Source organism: Corticium candelabrum, chromosome 8 (genome assembly GCF_963422355.1).
Source record: "Corticium candelabrum chromosome 8, ooCorCand1.1, whole genome shotgun sequence".
Lineage (NCBI taxonomy): Eukaryota > Metazoa > Porifera > Homoscleromorpha > Homosclerophorida > Plakinidae > Corticium > Corticium candelabrum.
The window spans coordinates 6,916,466-6,936,465 of record NC_085092.1 but is presented as its reverse complement, the minus strand read 5'-3'; the positions used below and the strand labels follow the sequence as shown (position 1 = coordinate 6,936,465).

General features: G+C 42.3%; 1 protein-coding gene and 1 pseudogene across 1 annotated transcript; both read right to left on the bottom strand.

Moving 5' to 3' along the window:
* LOC134182983 (nucleoporin Nup37-like) overlaps nucleotides 1–355 on the bottom strand; it is a 10,961-nt pseudogene extending 10,606 nt beyond the window's left edge.
* A 2,201-nt stretch (nucleotides 356–2,556) lies between these two features.
* Nucleotides 2,557–19,767, bottom strand: LOC134183477 (uncharacterized). Its single transcript, XM_062651027.1, has 10 exons — nucleotides 19,678–19,767; nucleotides 19,246–19,368; nucleotides 15,315–15,413; nucleotides 13,125–13,238; nucleotides 11,295–11,405; nucleotides 11,155–11,230; nucleotides 5,761–6,000; nucleotides 3,466–5,697; nucleotides 3,357–3,404; nucleotides 2,557–3,108 (listed from the first exon to the last, which is right to left on the bottom strand). The coding sequence occupies exons 1-10, from the start codon at nucleotides 19,732–19,734 to the stop codon at nucleotides 2,732–2,734; spliced, it is 3,477 nt and encodes a 1,158-aa protein (XP_062507011.1). The 5' UTR covers nucleotides 19,735–19,767; the 3' UTR covers nucleotides 2,557–2,731.
* Between the last annotated feature and the right edge of the window lie 233 nt (nucleotides 19,768–20,000).

The following is a 20,000-nucleotide window of genomic DNA, read 5'->3' as shown; positions in this document are numbered from 1 at the left end:
GTGGTGGACTGCTTGGCGAGAAGCTTACTCTAAACGGGCTGAATTGACTTCCGGTCTGTCTGTCGGTATGTCGCGTTTGTCATGTTATTGTATCCCGGTTTGTATGCGTGTGTCACGCTCAAGGAGTTTGTCGAGCCAATCAGCAATCGTTTTGGGACGCGAAACGTAGGTGACATATAACTAGCTTGTCAGCGTGAATCACTCTGGGGAATTTGTTGAGCCAATCAGCAGTAATTTGGGAGACCAACAATGGGTGACGTAACAATCCCGCGCATTATGACAGAAAAACCGAGATGTCCTAAACCTCCATTTTACCGTCTGGACTGTTACCTTCGTAGCAGCTCTGATCTCTCATGCAAATGGTACAGGACTGTGATGCTAAGAAGCCCTCTCATTCGATCCAATGCATGGCCCGGCAGTTTACTGCACAGCTGCAGGGAAGTCTCTCTAAGGACGACAAGTCACAGAGCCTGCATGGAAGTAGGACTAACCTGTGTGATGGTGTCTTCGAGCAAGCACCTCAGACGGATGCAAAACATTTCCGTGCGTGTAGCAGTTCTCTTTGTGTACAGTCCTGGAGCAGAAACCGTCTCACTGAGAAACCACCCGTAAACATGAAAGAGACCTACAGATGCCTGAAGTCATCGAATCTTCCTGCTGCAACTGAGGGGCTGCATGGTTGTTGCTGCTCAAGACCAAGCTCTTCGGACTCGGTATTATGAGTGCAACATTCTGCATTGAGATGTGAGTCCCACTTGCCGCTTGTGCAGTGTAGACATGGAAACAGTCGACCACATTCTGGCAGGCTGTAGTGCCTTGGCACCAATAGACTACACTGATCGACACAATCGGGTGGTCTCCATTATCCACTGGGACATTTGTCGTCATTTTGGGGTTCCAGTGGAGACCAGATGGTACCGGCATCATCCTGATAGGCTTGTGGAGACAGGCGACATTACTATGATGTGGGATACAGCCATCCCTACTGCTATAAAGATTGGTGCCAATCGCCCTGACATCTGTTTCAGAAATAAGAAGACAAACACTTGTCTTCGTATTGATATCAGCTGTCCTGCTGAGGGCATCATCGCCAGGAAACAGGCTGAGAAGTTGACGAAGTACAGTGACCTACGGGTGGAGGTAAGCTGCATGTGGCAGTGTTGGACACTGGTTGTTCCAGTGGTGTTGGGAGCATTACGCACAGTGCACGCAGGTATTGCACGGTGGCTGGACAGTATTCCAGATCATCACAACCTGCAGCACTTACACAAAGCAGTGCTTCTTGGATCCAGTCAAATACTACGTAAAGTCCCCTAAAGTCGGACCCTACGTAAAGTATCTATGCCCCTAAATACCAACATCTTGTATCTTTGTTGATCATGCTTAACACTCACTTGGTTTAGAGAAGTGCACCAGAGTATCATAGATGTCTTGGCATTCACGATCTTTAGCAATGATGAATGTCAATGATCTGAATGTTTTGTAGGTTATCTTCAAGGGCAAGCCTTTTGTGTTTAATGGTAGCGTTTCCACTCGTAAGATGTGAGTATGCAACAGCTAACCACAAAAACACAAATTGGAAGACACACACCACATAAACAAAATTCTGGTGCCTACAACAAAGTCCAAATATAAACAGATGGACAGACTGACAAACTAACTGAGAAACAGACAGACAAACACAAAGACAAACAGGCAGACAGACACATGCACAAGCACATGCACACACACACACACATGTACACACACACACACACACACACACACACACACACACACACACACACACACACACACACACGCACATGTACACACACACACACACACACACACACACACACACACACACACACACACACACACACACACACACACACACACACACACACACACACATGTACAACCAGACAAAGTAAACAAAACAAGCAAACAGACAGACAACAGGAAACACACTACAAACAAATAAACAAAAAGACAAACAAGTAAACAGACAGACAAATTGACAAACCAGTAAATAGACAAACAAACATACATACAAACAAGAGACATGTATACACGTACAGCTACTGTACCCAGACAGACAGACAGTATCCTATCACTCATTATCCTTACCCATGTTTCTCTTCCTACGGTTTGATTGTGAAAGATAAGATGGGTTGGTGTCACGTAAAGACTGCCTTTGTGTGTTTTCTTCTGTGAGAACTTGCTCTGCAAGTGAACGTCATCAATCTACAAAAAACCACTTCTACGTCTAAGTCAACAAAGATAAACGATTTTATACCTTGAGTGTACTTATGTGCTCCATGTGCAGGCGACATGCTCTGGAAAATAACCAACTTTCAACTTGTAACGCGAGCTAGCATTCTCAACCTTCAGGTGTTGTAAATATTTTAATTAATTAATTAATTAATACGCCATTGTTTATTGTCATAACACAAATAGAACTTGTTAACATTATACTGCCTTAAATTGCACGTGTTTTCTGTGTCTGTCTGTCTGTCTTGCTTTCAATCATTTCCCTTGATTTGATGTAGGAAACAAAATAGACAATTCCAGTAATACGTATATCATGTTGAACAGAATCTCGATAAACTATTGTTTACAGATACTATTGTTCAATTCCATTGATAGCACATCGCTATACTTTACAGCGCGTTTACAAATAAATTTTAAAATAATGAAACAAAGATATGTCCATAAATCAAAGTCACGTGACACATAATTACCTTAATTATTTGTTTGGATAAATGAGTTCTACTACATCAGAACCAAATATATCACATGCCTCCTTCCTCAAACCCATCTTCAAAAGCGTTTGAACAATCAAGTCACAAGTAGCTCTTCTGCCCATTGCCTCTCTCCATTCTTCTAACATGGCTTGAGAGCGCAAAAATGGCTCTCTGTATTTATCAGTGATAACGTCCGTTCTCTTTGTAGGAAACATATCTGCTGAAAGACGGGCCCCGAATTCCTGCCATCTGTGAGATACTTCAACAGCAACTTTCATTAACAGCTGAGAACTCAACTCGTCATCAAGATTAGACATTTGTGACTGTTGACAAACTCCAGATGTTAGAGTTGACACACTTGAATCAGCAAATTTACTTTCTGAAAATAGAACAAGAGATGTTTCAATTACACCATTTCAGACATTATATGATTCATAGCTACAGTAGACAATCCTCATATTCACTACATGCTACTACTCAACTGTCAATGTACACAGTAAAACACTAGTCTCGCGTAGCTAGACCTTGCCCGCCTACATCCGCCAGTGAGAAATAGGCGGATGTAGGCGAGGAAGGGTCTGGCTACGTGAGACTAAGAAGCACCAACTGGAAGACAACTAAACTCACTCGTTGTTTGTTCATCTTGTTGTTGTCTATCACTTCCAGTTTCAATATCTATAAGGTAACATCAATTAATTATATACTAACCATCAACATCACAAATAATCATAGTTACCTAAACTTTCCCTTGAGTCACTAAACCAGATATCCAAAGTGGGAAATTGCTCTCGTGACACACGATCATTCTGAGAGTTTCCTGCTACATCATCTTTCTCTTCATAAAACCAACAATCTAATGCAGCTCTCTCATTGTGATCCAGATTGACATCGACCCTGCTTTTGTTTCTTCTCAATGTTGTGTCCTCACTTGGTACATACTTGTCTATACATACTAACTTGTTCATATCCACATGAATGGCAGGTCCGGGATGTTGAATATTCAATGAAAACTGAAAACGAGACAACCCTGGTGTCTTCACTTCATGCAGCTTTTTAGTGATAAACAGACGAATGGCTGTACACAGAGATGCAATTTCATCAAGTGGCCGTTGTGTGTCAATAGTTATAACAATATATTTCTTCAAGTGATAAATCACTTCCAACTTGACATCTTTCTCCACTCGATATACACACTTATTACGTGTCAACATTGGTTCGTCAGGATATTTCTCAATGCAACACGTCATCAGCCTAAAATGCAACTGCTCAGGAATAAACTCAATTTTATGAGACAAAATGATAAGTGACATTGGCCGAGAAGCAACCAAATCAACAGCTGCAAATGGACCCTCTGACTCGACTTCTAGCAAACATGGAACAAAGTATTCTGTTTTATAAGAAACTGATAAAGGAAGAGGTGGAGGATTGGGGCACAGAATAAAATAGAAATTCAACAAATTGAGTACATCTTCGTACTCTTCCGGCTTCACTCCTGCTAATTCCAGACGATAACGAATGAGTTCCCAAGAAGCAATTCCTACTTGCCGAACTCGATCCCAATCATCCTTCAGTAAAGGAGAAGGCCAATCGGTGACAGACGCCACGACTGAGAAAACCTTGAAAATCCAGCTTGGTTTGGTGACGACTATGTTCTTCAGCTTCTCACTTTTCTGAGGATAAATTACTGATCCGGCTTCATCTAAATATGTCAGAGCAAGACGGACTTCTTTCTCTTCTGACATTCGACACAATCGACGGGCAAAACTCATGATAACATTGACATTGGAAAGAGCACTGCCCAACTTGATTTCTAAAGAATCAAGAATCTTTTCTAGAACTGACCAAGTGGCTGGTATCAGAGGTTTAGGTGACACATCACGTGCCATCTCTTCAATGACTTGCTTCACTGCACTCACGCCTGCATCCTCGCTTGCACTGTCAGGATCAGACACCGAATTCTCAACACGAAAAAACCAATCGTTAGCCTGGTTAGATGGTCGAAGGATGTGCTTCTGAAATGCTTTATTACAAAACATTTTAGACAGAAATTCATTCTGCTTCTTGATCATTTCTTCATCGGCATCATTGATGTGTGTTCCAATCAACAACATTACTGGTGATGCACATCCCTTTGACTTGCCCATGTGAAGGCCAGAGAGAAGGCCTTCAAGACTTTCCACATCTCCTGCCAAAAAAGTCATGGATGCCCACAAAGCCACAGCATCATAGTTCGTCTCTATCCAGTGGTTGTCGATTGGAATTGGTTTTGAGTCAGCAGAAGGACAATAGAAAGACTTGGCAGAGTCACCTAGAAACTCGGATGCCTTAAATACAACACAAACGACACATCCTGGTGTGATGGCTTCTCCTTGACCAGGAAGAAGTGGCTCCTGACCTCCCAAATCCCAAATGGCAACGTGAACTTTTGAATCTTCCTGCTTTAAGAGGTCAGGATCACTTTGGAAATCTTTAATAGCACGAGCTATCCCTCCAGTTAGAACTGTTGCTTCATCAAGTTTGTTAGTGTTGTTGCTGCTTTCTCTAGTATCAGTTGATGTAGATTCTCTATCAACTGACAAGCTAAGCTCAACCTCACTGTGATGATCTCCATAATCTGTTTTGTCATTGTCATATTTGTTGTCATCTGGACTACCAGACACATCTGCACTTGAAACAGTCGCTACATGAACTGCTGCTCTAGCTATTTGTTTGTCCAAAAATTCTTCGTCCTTGTCACTCAAAAGCTTCCAGTTTGATGCTTCACACACTGCCAAATCTGCCACTGCGACAGGTGTGCTCGGTTCATTTATCTGAAACTTTAGTTTGAGCACAGATCGTTTAAATGACGTCTTGCCCGTTCTGTCTCTACCAGCAATGACAATCTTCACTCGACTTACTTCCACTTTTCCTTGTGATAAAGCTCGAACAAATAACTCAGCCGCATCAGCTCCCATGCCTGTCACACCACCTACAACAATACCATCATTACAATTTGTATACTACAATCTGTTTGGTAAGAAGATCGACTGACGAGGACAAAGAACGACGTTCAGTATTGTTCCATCAGTTACTCCTGCATCAGCCAAAGTTTGCTCATCGTCTAGTTGCTTCTTCTTAAAAACAAGCAGCTGATCCCATGATGATGGGTCATTCTTGGTTTGCAATTGCTGCTTCAGAGTGGCAACAGTATCAGATGATTTTGCTGTCAATTCAACAGCTTCACCAGTTAGTGACTTGGCCACTAGTTTGAGACATTCACTCTTGTGAGCTTCTACAAAATAAGTAACTACATCAATACACAAACACAAAACAAAGTTAAACATGTACAACTGTTCTAACACTACACACAAATAAACAAATAGTCAAGAAAACATTCTAATAAATGTAAAACTTGCCCTCTCTCTCTCTCTCCGTCTAATATGTTTGGGTGTCTGTGTGCTACACAAAGTCTCTATGTCCCCCAGTCGGCTATCAAATCGGTCGTTGGACATGAAGCAAGTGGGAGTGCTGACTATGGTGCACCTCTAACATTGGGAATCAAAAACTCATACATAATTAGTTGCTGAAAGATATGCTCTTTGCTGCCAAAGTATCCAATCAAAGTTTGTGGCAGACAAGAACACCTTCACGATCCTATGCAACGATTGTCAGGGTCATCACGTTCCTCTTGCTCCCCTGCTGCACCAGTTTCTTAATGTGGTGACCAAGAATGACGCCATTTGGCTAACTGCCTCTTCAGCACTGGCACATAACATCACAGCCAGGTCTCATTGATGTCAAGGTTTCTCTGCAAGTACCTGGTGATGTGCTGCCGAGAGAGATTGACTTGACACGCATCCACTTCTGATATTCAGTCAAGGCGTGCAAAGCCCATTTCACTGCAGCTTTTCTAAGTAATGAGTGATTCGTCAGAATTCCATGGACACATCCACCTGACACCAAAACATCCACGGCCACATCCTCACAACTCAAACGTAGATCTTCTTTCATAAAACACTCACACTTTAAACCTGATCGTCGTCTCGACTCACTAAAATGTCCAGTACGAGGCTCATTTTTGACCGACTGTCTCTCGGTGCCTCAGGAAATCTGGATCACAATATTCACATGACCATGCCAAATTTCCGACAAGAGGGAGCAAGGTTTCCAGGAAATCTGCCTTAGGGTTAGGGATAGAGTTAGTGGCTGTGCTTGCTCTCTGAGACCGTGCAGCAGCGTCGCCAGTCTTCCATGGTTGGGTGCAAACTGCCAGTTGATATCAAACTCAATTAATTTAAACGGAGTAAATGAAAAAGACATAACTCTTTCAAATCAAAAAACAACAGAAGCAGTAACTGGACATGGATGAGATATATGCATGAATAGTCTGCCTTTAATTAATGACCAAATTTCACGTAGATCCCCAGAAATTAATGAGCAAACAGAATCTAAGGCAACGAAAAAGTTACAACACCCCAAAGTTTTGAAGGGTTCATGGCTCCACCATGTCCCCCATACCAACACTGCTGGACCTTGCCGAACTTCTTAGAAAATTTGGGACTGTTGTGTTTGATTTCCTGCCGTGTCCTATCTTCTGTGACAAAAAAGTGAGTGAACTTTTGATGGCTAATTACGTGATTACTAATAAACAATATGAGATAAAAATTTCAGTTGACATGTAATGAAGAACTCTAGTATATAAATGTGTAAGTAGCAGTGCTGTTGATAATATTCCAAAAATTTTATCAACGAGTGTCTCAAACTTTGAAATGACCCTCATAAATAATGTCTATAATATGACGTCATTGGTTGATTTACATAGTAAACGTAGGTTAACATCATGAGTAGAAGATTACAGAGGTTAGCCAAACCTCTGTAGTGTCAATAGCTAGCGGTTCAACTATGTATTAATACAAATGACTGTGAGAACGTTGCATAGTTCAGTTAGCATTGTCTAGCTGGTCGCTTTCTTGATATGAGTAAGTGCACTAGTCGTTCAACCCAATGAGCATCGTCCCTCACTCTTCCTCATTGTCTGGAAGAAATTGCCTTGCTTTCAGACGTGTCAATTCGATTGCTCCTAGAGCAATATCACCTTGTCTCCACTGGCTCCAGACCAGAACGAATCAAGCAACTGTCCGCTGCTCTCGTTCCTACTGACAGAGCGACTACAACAACTACAGAGCCGTCAGCAGCTTTAGTCACGGCGGTGACGACAGAAACGCCTACCATGGCCACGCAAATCGACAGCACATCACTAGAGACTGTGATCCAGTCAGCAGTACAAGCATCAGTAGCTGCCATGTCTCAAGCTATTTGTCCCATGCTCACCCGTTCAAGAACCCGGTCAGGCTCTTCCCGCCACACCACAAGGAAGGACGCGGAGTCGCAATTGTGGAAACAGGAACAATGACAGCAGCCGAAGCTCTCGCTCATCCTCAAGGTCTCGATCACCACACAAACAATGGTTTAGATCGACCAGTCGCCGTTCCTACACAAGATCAAAATCACATCGTTCCAGCCCTCGCACATCTGTCGGCCACGCATGGGCGGCAGCAGGATCTAGCGATCAACCGGAAAACCTGGATGTTATCTAGGTGGACAAAGAGGAAGATACTAGCAGGTGAATATGATGACTTTGACACCATACTTACTGAAGTACCGACTAACATAGCGGGGTCCCCATGGCAATGAAAGCCTCGGTATCTAGTCCAAAGTGCAGGCATGTCTGCAACATCAACTCGTGGCTTCGGACTTGGTCTGCATACATGGCTACAGTCTTTCTAGCAGATCCGGCGCAAGGTTACAAACTTATCGGCTACCAGTCTATAGTCGCACAAGCTAGCTCGCAATACCAAACCTCAGCCTGGCTAAAATACGATAGAGCCTTTCGTTATTTTGCCAGCAGGACCACAAGCGTAACATGGGACACGATTGACCATCACATGTGGGCTCAGTGCTTCACAGGTCGTGCAGCAACCTCGATCACCTGCTATACAAGCAGCCAACCAGGTCACGTGGCAACAGACTGTGCACACACCGACCAGTCCTTTTGTCCCCCCACGCAAGCAACCACATCTTCCGGTAACATCTTCAATCCCTCTTCGGGCAAACCCGAAATCTGCCGTCTCTTCAATGCTGGTAGAAGCAAGAACCAAGCCTCACCTACCCTGTGCAAATACCGAAACGAATGTTTCATCTGCACCGACGATCACCCTGAAGCCACGTGTTCCTGCAAGGGCACCAATAAACAAGCATAAACCAGACACTCCAGAATGCAAACGTGGTCACATGGCTGGCCCTTACAACGAACCCCCTCTGCCAACTCTCCAGTGATCTGGTGTAGGTGCTGTTCCAAAGAAAACAAGTAGCTGGAGACTGATTATGCATATCTCCTCGCAGACTTAGTAGTAATGACGGCATTGACCTGGAGAAGTACCATTTGTAGTACAAGAAAATTGACGATGATATTGCCTTTGTGAAACACACCGGTCAGGGTTACTGCATGGCAAAGATGGACATGAAACATGCCTTTCGTTTGTGCCCTGTCCGCCAAGAGGATTGGGACCTACTGGCAGTTTATTGGGACGACCAATACTACATCGACAAGCGCTTGCCCTTCCATCTATGCTCCTCACCAGCACTATTTAATCAAGTAGCAGACGCATTTGAATGGATCCTAGTAAACAAGTGCAACATTAATCGGGTTCTACACTACCTCGACGATTTCTTCTTTGTCGAACCTGACAACTCCACTGGCCGCGCATCCATGACACGGGTGAAGGACAAAGCCCATCAGCTGGGCGTACTGATGAAGCCGAGCAAAGAAACAGGTCCGACTACAACCATAACTTTCCTAGGCATTGAACTTGACTCAGAGGTGCTGGTTGCCAGGTTACCTCCTGAAAAACTCAGGGATCTGATGGATAAAATTCCCCAATGGCTGTCACGCCGTAAGGCGAACAAGTGTGACTTACAATCCATAATCGGTAAGCTTAGTTTCGCACGCAAGGTCATTCCGGCCGGCCGAATTTTTCTACAAAGACTCATTGACCTGACAGCCTCTGTTCGATTGAGTCATCACCATGTCTACATTAACAGTGAAAACTAGGAAGGATTTCCAATGGTGGTATCGCTTTCTTCCATCCTGGAATGGGGTTGTAATGATGTTGGATGTCCGTCTCTCTGCCACCGCAGACATGGAGCTCTACACAGATGCATCCGGTTCACACAGTTTTGGCAAGTGACGTCGTAGCCTTTTTGGTTTCGTCGTAGCCTGTTTGACGTGGGGCAATCATAGGTCTGGCAAGCGGGTTTTAGTCCACTGTGACAATCAGAGCGTAGTCGACTTATGGCAACACGGACCATTCTACTGCCCCAATCTCCTGGCACTCGTCCTTCGCTTGTTTTTTACGGCGGCAAACATTAACTATACTGTCGTTATTAGACATATACCTCCCACTCCTTGCCTTCCAATCACTATCAAGATCATCAGTCAAATGAAATCGGTGCTGCGAGAACGCCTTGACCTATCAAACGACAATCGTCAGATGTACTGGGCCGCCTTTACCGTGGCCTTCTTCGGTGCTCAGAATTTACGGCTCCAAGTCCCAGCAATTGTGACAAAGATCGAAAGCTATTACGCCCTGATCTCACAACCGATGACAACGGGTATCGGCTGCACATCAACGCTTCTAAAACGAACCCGTTCTACTTGGACATCGACTCATTTCTTAGACACACCATTCAGTCTGTGGGGTAAAGGCTTTAAAAATTACACGACCTGTCCTAGAGCATCTGATCTACTGCAATTTGCACATGCAGACGGGTCATATCTGTTGAATTTGATGGTCTCAAGTTGTATCCCAGCGCCCTGGTACACACGCAGTCTCCTGGCTCTCTTTGGGGTAGCATGTCATTTGGGAGAGGGGCCTTGTTCAGATCAGTCTTGCCCCAACATTACGTACGAGTGTATCTCCACTCAGGTTGCAACGTCAACGCGACTAAAAACTTTGATGCAAGCCAGTTGTCTCATGTACGTCATTAAACGAAATAGGTCTGTGATAGGGTGTTGAGCCTCCAACGTCAACTCCACTGAACTCTTGGGCTCAAGCGGAATGTGACAGTCTCCAACGTCAGCTTGACTGACCTCTTGGGCTTGACTACATGGTGGTTCTAACGGCCGTTGATCCTCCAACGTCACCCTGAGTGACCTCTTGGGTTCACACCACTTGTCGAAGCTCAGAGTATGACATGACAACTCTGGTTAACTCATTGCTCACAAATCCCTCACAGCCTGCCACGTTGCCCCATTGAAGCCCACACTGTCTCGTGTCTACGCAATATCGCAACTAGCGGGCATGTTGCTTACAACATAGTAGTGTATTACAAGTGATGTTAATGTCTATTGTATGACATCATCAAATGTTTTTATTGTCTCACTTACTTGGATGATCGTTGTCAGCAACTGCAGTTGTACTATCTGTGATGTTTGATGCTGAATTTCCAGCTGCAACAGAACTCTAACATCACACACAACCACTAATCAATACACACAACCTATACTGTGTGACAATCAGCTCATACATTCTCATTCAATTCTTTCAAATAAGAAATAATACGAGAACGATTTTCTTTACTTGAACTGTCACCTGAGTCCAAATTCTTTTCTGCAGCTTGTAATGGTGTTTGTCCTCTCTGTCCAATAATAGACAGAATTATTAGTGCAATGAAACATAACAATATCACACAGAACAAAGTACATATAATCAATAAATAGTTAACCAGCTTATTATCCAGTACATACACAATGCACAATCAGCATAGCAAGTGTGTGATAAAAGTGAATGTTAGAAAGACAATATGAATAAGACAAATGTCATGCAGTTGACTAAACATCTCTTTAGCTGTTGTGCCACACAGTTGTACAGCAACTCATTCTATTACTGCTCACACATTAATTACGCAAACTGACGTTCACTGCTGATTCAGTCATCATTCACAATCAACACGTAGCCATGTCATATGCTGTCGTGTGACTGAGCAATGAGGATAATAATTCATTACTCTCCATGAATTCCAACATCATAATCATGACTTCACACAAAGTCATTATCAATGTATGATTTCACTAAATACAGTCCCACCTCCATGCAGTCACACCACCAACTAACAACATCATCACTTCACCATTATAATTTACAATACCACTCTACTACAACACAAACAATGTCCCTCAATGTCCTTATCTAATAATGTTTCTTATAACTAACTAATTAACACCAGCAATGACAATGAGCATATGCGCTGCATTCCATTTGTCCATCCGTCCCTTGCTCCGTCCATCCGTCCACAGAGATATTACTGTAACCCTAAAGCATGCGTGTCTCCAGTTAATGACTGCTCACATCTGTCATCTTTTATCATGCTTAACACCATGCCCACAAGAACACCATGCTTTACAGCATTGCAATGTGATTTGGGTCGCATTGGGAGGGGTTCACAGTAAGGGATACGGTACTGTCAAACTCGAATACTGAACACCGTTCGGAGCGCCGAACTACATTGAACCATATGATCATCCGGAGCGCAAGATCAATAACATCACAGACAAAACTGTCCTGATCGTCGAACACAAAACACATCCAAACCGAAGCGCTAGTTCTAAACCACCCGAAGCACAGGGTTTCTTGAACCGCCTAAGGCACCAGGCTTCAAATCCAAATAGAGCCCACCCAGACTGTAAGGCTGAACTCGCTTACGTAACCGTACCCCCACATTCCCTCCAGAGTTCAGCCTGCCAGACCCAAATGCAACTCAAAGCAAGCAGACACCAAGCCAGAGTCCCATGGGGAGACATGGCTGCCGGTTGCAAAGAGACTCCCCTGAGTGTATCCGCTGAGGTGCGGATGTAGCATTGGTAGCAGTCGCTACACCAGTGACCCAATGTCTGGATCAACCAAGGGGCATACCCACAGCTGCAGCAGTTGTTGCTGCACCGATGCAGAAGCTATGACCCGTGTAGAGTGTCTCCTCCATGCCGGCTGCATGTAACAGTAAACGCAGACGAGCGGTAAAAACGATCTGTGAGTTAATTAATTAAGTATGCACCATCAGCACGTCGAAACAATGGCTCACCAAGAGTGCCTTCACGAATTGCCAGAAAATGGTGTAGAGCTCAAACTGCGCAGACAGAACACCCAGATGGATAAATGCAAACGGTGTGGCCCAGATGGAACGGGTCTGTCTTTATTTATCTGTTTGTTCTTCTTGCAACATTTCAGAATATCTTTAATTATTAGGCAGAGTTCACAATCACTGCTGTCACCATTTATAGATTAAGCTTCACCAAATGTGAGCTACATACTCCACATTAGCAAGATATACTGTAAACAAACACAACAAATGTACACTTACATTGTTCACTGTTGACACATCAGCTCCTGATGATATCAACAACTTGACAATTGACAGATGACTATCACAACATAATCCTGATGAGCAGGAAAGATGTAAAGGTGTTAATCCATACTAAAACAAGCAGATGAAATGAGATACGAAAAACAGTAAACAACAAGAGATTATTGGCGAGCGAAGCGAGCCTCTCTCTTGTCATGTCAATTGAGCTCGAGATATATTATATTTATATATTTATATATTTATATATTTATATATATACGTGCGTCAGCACTTGTCATATGGATTTACGGCAAAACAGAAAGACAAATCGATAAAACGACGATGCCAGATGAATGCAACTTTGACTCCGTAACATATGCGCTAAAATTAAAGCAAGGAACCCTTTTCGAGGGGTCGACTTAATTGTAATTTCTTGGCGAGAAGAGTAAAACGACTCTCGATTTTGCTCCCTTACGCGACTAACGAGCAAATGAGACTGATACGTGACAAACGGAATGGAAAAGAAAAGCTAAAAGAAGAGAAAAGTCTGCTTTTTGAGTTTCCGCGCGTTACTTTGACAGAAATTATTGCTAAGCAACCATTATCACGTGACTATGCGACCATTGTTACGCGACTATCTCAGTAAACGAGTGAGATGATTGAAGCGTGAACGAAGAATTGAAGACAACTATAGTATTTTGCGTTCAATTATCCGATTCCGGCAATCAATTATCCGAATTGGGCGTTCAGTTATCCGATTCGGGCATTCAATTATCCGATGTTCTGTCCTAATTAGAAGTACCAAATATAGAAATAATTATTTTAGTCACACATTTCTTTCATGACGTCTTCCTATGATGCTCACTCACGTTTCAGCTGAACAATATATAATTGATTCAAAAAAGGTGGGAAGGCGAAGTAGTGAAATTCGAGCTCTAGATTAGCTAAAAACCCACTACGACAGATGATGGACTGTTGTATGGTATCACGAAAGAGGCGCTGTTTACAAAGTATGCAGATTGCACCAAGATTGACGAAGCAAGGCGTTGTTGTAGGCTTTGTAGATATGTAGATTTAGTTCGCTCTCAACAGCTTAGTTAGACCTCCGCGGAGACGTGGGACACCAAGATTTGTGCAAAGGAAATTATTGTACAACACGAACTAAAACTTCACGCTAAAGTCAAGATTAATTACAAATTATTGCGCTTAGACAGCTGATGAATGATGATATTTGAGCGGCTGCCCAACCGCAGACTATGTAGGTTATTCAGTTTTCCATGATATTGCACAACAGCCGTAAGCAACGGATAATTGAACGCCTGAATCGGATAATTGAACGCCAAATACTATAGAAGGGCAACTGAAAGTCTGTTTCTTTAGTTCCCGTGTTTGTTTGACAGAAACTATTGCTACGTAACGCAACCATTGTTACACAAATTATCACTCAATAGGTAAAGACAGAACACCATCGCTCGCAAGACACAATGCTAACCGAGCATTTACTAGTTATTAGTGTTTGAGGGTGGTTTCAGTTAGGGTTACTGATGATATTGACATGTGCATTAAAGTACACAGATATTCCTTAAAGAAAGTCTACTTGAATCAGCATGCACAACACGTTCATCACATAAACACACTAGTCCTTACAGCACATTCACACGAGCACTTGTAACTGGGCAAATACAAGTCAGCATGGGTTGGCTAGCTCTGAAAGGTTGTGTGAACATGAGACGATCTAAGTCGTGTTGGAATGGCCCACCTCAAACAGCAATGCCAGAACAGTTTGGCTCACCTTGGCTCCCCTTCACCATGTGAACAGTAACCAAGCTGAACTGTAGTCTCACATAACCAGACCCTTTCCCCTTTCACTGTTGTAATGCTATCCAGAAATTTGCAGGCAGATTGTAGCCGATCCATAATCAAGGAAAGGTAGCGCAAGTGTTTCAAACACACATGTGATCGTCCATAGCTTAGCACCAGACACACCCACTAAGTGAGCTGCATGGCTTGCTTTTTCTGAATGCTGTGTGAACAAGGGGATGGCTCGACTCGGCTTGGAAGGAACTCGTGTGGAAATTAGATGACTGACAGCAAATTAAGAGTGATGACTGCATGCTAGACTTTTAGGTAAAGAGTTGTGACACTCATTCACATCATTTCTCAATTCGCAAAATACACACAAATACTATTGCATACAAATACACTCACATTGGCCTTGACATCTTTCTTACATCCTGCTGACAATAATTTCTCCACAATAGACAAACGACCATCAGAACAAGCATAATGCAGAGCTGTCTGTCCACTCTACCATTGATAAGAGACATCACATGTTATTATCAGTGAGTACATTATGAATACATGCATCTACAAGTATCAACACCAACTGACTATAAAAATAGCACATCAACCTCACATACAACTCACCTCTGTCCTTAACCAAACACAATTCCACAATGTAACCTCAATACTCTAATCCTTTAACTGTTACACAAGCAAACACTCAAATTGGTAGCCACATACAACATTTTCTATGTGTAATTTAATATTCATCTAAAGTAAATCTAGTAAAATCAAGTCATCACTAAACCAGTTTTTGTCAAACTTTTTCAATACAGTAAGCACATTTGCCATAGAACTTCATCACACCCTCCTGTTCAGCATCAACAAACAAAAAAACAAACAAACAAACAAACAAACAAACAAACAAACACAAGTGCACATACAATGCAAATACCGTTACAGTAGAGTCTAGGTAGCTACAAGAGTAAAAAAAGGATATCACCATAAGCTTACTCTAAACGGGCTAAATTGACTTCCAGCCTGTCTGTCAAGTTGCTATCTATGTTTGTACACCTGTATGTTTGTAAGGGTGTGTCATGTTAGGAGCCAATCAGTAGTCGTTTTGAGACACATAAAATAGCTGACATAACACTAGCTTGTCACCTTGAATCACTCTTGGGAATTTGTTGAGCCAATCAGCAGTCCCTTGGGACACCAACAATAGGTGACATAATAATCCCCCGCGCATTATGACAGAAAGGCTGAGATGTCGTATCCATAGCAATAAAGTTAATAAGGTCAAACTGTTGTGGAACTGAGAAGTACAGAGTAAAGTTTGGCTAATAGTTGTACAGGTCTGTTAATTTTTACAAAACAAATGAATTCATTGTTCTTCAAGAAGCCAAGGGAAGGTCCCATGGGATACCGTTGCACATGACCAACATATGTCATACACAATCTTCAAGAGAGCAATATGTTTTAGATGTAAGACTGATGATGAATGATCGATGTAGTCTAGCAAGAAAGATTCGTAGAAAACGTTAAAGCTGCTTTGTTTTGGATCCTGTCGCTAAATGTCGCTTCACAGTTATTTCCCATGGAGATACAAGAGACCTACGAGATCTCTAGCTATGGCAAACTAACTGAACGAAAGATGATAGCAATGGCTCAATGAAAGCATGATACTGTGGTAATCACGTCCACCTCAATAGTTATCTTCAAGTGATGCAAGTGCGCTACATCAGAATTGAGAAATAACGTGGACTAGCCCACTTTGTGCAAGAGTTATGCAGATATCATGCATGTGCATGTGCTGAATTCAAAATATCTATAGTGTGGGACATTGATGATATTAAGTTAATTATCTTTAATCACATCAACAGGAACCCTGTTTTTTCAAAGAATTATACATTAATTCTAGCAACAAGCTAATGATTAATTAATAATAATGACAATAAATAGACAAAAATTTACAGTAATATTCACAATAAATACACACACACACACACACACACACACACACACACACACACACACACACACACACACACACACACACAAATGCACGCATGCACAGACACATGCACGCACGCACACGCACACACACACACACACACACACACACACACACACACACACACACACACACACACACGTATTATGTATCCAACAAAATACGACATTCTTCAGTCCCAATAATTCATTGAATGTTCCTACATAAACTTGCTAGTACAAGATTTCTCGTAAATCAGAAAAGCACATCTACTAAACTGTGTTGCTAAGAAAATTTTTTGTGTTGAGTTATAAGTGGATGCTAGAACTATAATATGTGTAGATCTAACACCATAAACTACATCATCATTGTCATCATCTTCATCACCACAACCACTACTACCATAATCATCATGTCATTTTCATTGAGTTAACTGCAATCTTGTGCACTTACAACAAGCTCTTTACAAACAATAGGTGTGGTTTACGATGTAGTGTGTGTGTATGTGGCATAGTACACAGCCAACCGACCTGTCCTTCCAAAGTGTGGCAGATCTGCATTCAGCTGCTTAATTACACATCACAGTTTAATACCCCATTCACACGAGCACAGTTCCAAACTGGGCCGAGCCGAGCCAAGCCAGCCCGAGCTAGTAAAGCAAGCCAGCCGCTATAGTAGGCGTGTTCCTTGGTGCGCATGCTAGCTATGTTGTTTGTAGAGACAATGTACACCCATTCGTAAGTAGCCTCGGCCTCCAAGACCCGTGTGGGAGGACGATTATGAATCGGCGCTACACGGGTCTGGGACGCCCAAGCTAGTTCGTAAGTATCCTGTTCCCTTCATTTGTTCCGCTAATTTGACGTAAACTTCCCTGTTTCTAGCACAGCCTTCAATTTGAACCTGGATGCTGCCCTCACCCCACAATGTTATCAGGTACAAGGTTTCGTCTTCTGACCACGCCATTTTTGTATGTATTGAGCATGCGTGGCCATCAGACAGGCTTGGCCCGCATTCACACGACGATTTGAAGACGCGCTGAACCGGGCCAACCCGTGCTGGCACGGCAAGTTGTGGTGGGCCAGGCCAGCACGGCTCGGCATGGCTCGGCCCACATTCACAGGACGATTTCATTCAGCACTGACCCATGCCAGCCCGCGCTGGCCCGGTTAGGAGAGCTCGTGTGAATGGGATATAACACTCGTATGTGTCATACAAGCCTCTTACATCATCCATCCCTATTAACTGCATACAAACACCTATTATTACATTGTTGTGTCTAATGCTGCACAACAACTCAACCATCATGGTTTGCTGATATAAACAGTGAAAGTAAATCTTGCCAATAACATTCTATCCAGTACAACAAACCTCCTGTAGTTGCATTGTAATATAATCTAATATATTATCCATAACACAACATATAAACAAGGAATAAGTGAAACAACACACTCAACAGTTACTACTTCATGCATTTTCCTAACCCCTTCAAACATGCATCCTCATCTATTGCATAAATTTAGCCATCCAAAAAGACACAGACATCCAAAAAGGAGGTGTTTGAAAGTATGAAGTTCAAGGGCCAGCAGTGCATCTATAGCTTTGCTTCATTAATTTTCTATTTACGTTTATTAGGTTATCTAAGCCATTCCTACAAAGAACCCCCAACGAGTCATAACTTGATATCTATGACTCTATTTTAACGTGTTGTCCAGTTCACTACACTTGTAAATAAGGACCTCTCCACCTCAAAGTTGTAAAGTCAATATTACAATGACTTTTACTGTGCAAGTTAATTTAGTACAATAAGTGTCTCTACCAAACACTCAATTGGTATGCACTACCAAACACTCAATTGGTATGCAAATAAGAATGTGAATGACTTATGACTACTAATGTGTGTTGGGCTTCACAATATTACTACTGGAAATTTCAAATATTTTTCTTTTTCTCTCTCACTCATCCACAAACACTCGTCTCTCTTCTATTCTCTCCAGTTAAGTGTGGTGGGCAACACTAGTGGGCAGGTGGGCAAACAGATTGCCATGCAAACTACATCATCAATCATATCAACCTTACTAAACAACAAATCTCATCTTTTCATTTAAAAATAATTCACTAACAACCCACTCTCACAATATTTTCTAATTTCAACAAAATATCAAAACTATCTATTCATTCTAACTGTGACTGTTAGCACCTTTCTCTAGCATATACATTCAACTGTTCAATCAGACAGGCACAAATACAATGAGCATCCATTAATATTTCTATTCATTTTAACCACAGGAAAGAGATGCCATTACCATTACTAACTAAACTCATTTATTTAAACACAACAAACTGCATTCAAATTTGCACTCTTACCACAGCCTCATGATAGTTTATGTTTGCTTGATGTTGTAGCAGCAAGTCTACCATCTCAATCGATGACTCACTACATGCTACTTGCAACGCTGATGGAAGACCATACACACCACCATACCATCCCTACGAAATACACAATTGGCTACTAAAGTCAATGAAGTTTGTCCAGTGTAGGTCACGTGACATGTGTAAAGGGCGTGACCATATTAGAACGACAACGACAGCAAAGCAACGACGTAGGAGCGCATGAGACGAAACGATTCATTCACTAATACCGGTAGAGAGAAAATGAGGCGGCACTTCCAACCAACGCCACCTCAACATCGTAAATGATCGTCACTTTCTCATACATTTCCTCATTTACCAACGTCCAACCCAATCTCTCTAGTCTACAAACTAGATCTGTACATTTACACATCAATCAATTCTTACCCTCTTTCTCGATAATACGTTTACATCTGCTCCCATCTTGAGAACTAACGATGCCATATTTACATCGTTTGCACACACGGCATCAAAAAGAGCTATACTGGAAGCCCTTCTATCCATATTGTGAACGCTGCGTAAAGCATATACGCGCATGCGCAAATAAATTTTACTACGTTAATTAACTTAATCCGTTTATTAATTAATGGGCATCAACTTACTAAAAAGGACATTCCATTCTCATAACCATAAAGTTTTTGCATTGGTATCACTCTCCTGCTAGAATGAAATAAATAATAGAGAAAATGAATTGTAACATGTGTGTGTAT

Coding starts and splice junctions, on each gene's coding strand:
- LOC134183477 (XM_062651027.1), bottom strand. CDS start 19,734: ATGGCATCGTTAGTTCTCAAGATGGGAGCAGATGTAAACGTATTATCG. Junction 5,698..5,760: donor GAACGTCGTTCTTTGTCCTC/GTCAGTCGATCT, acceptor GTATTGTTGTAG/GTGGTGTGACAGGCATGGGA. Junction 3,109..3,356: donor ACAAGATGAACAAACAACGA/GTGAGTTTAGTT, acceptor TTCTATTTTCAG/AAAGTAAATTTGCTGATTCA.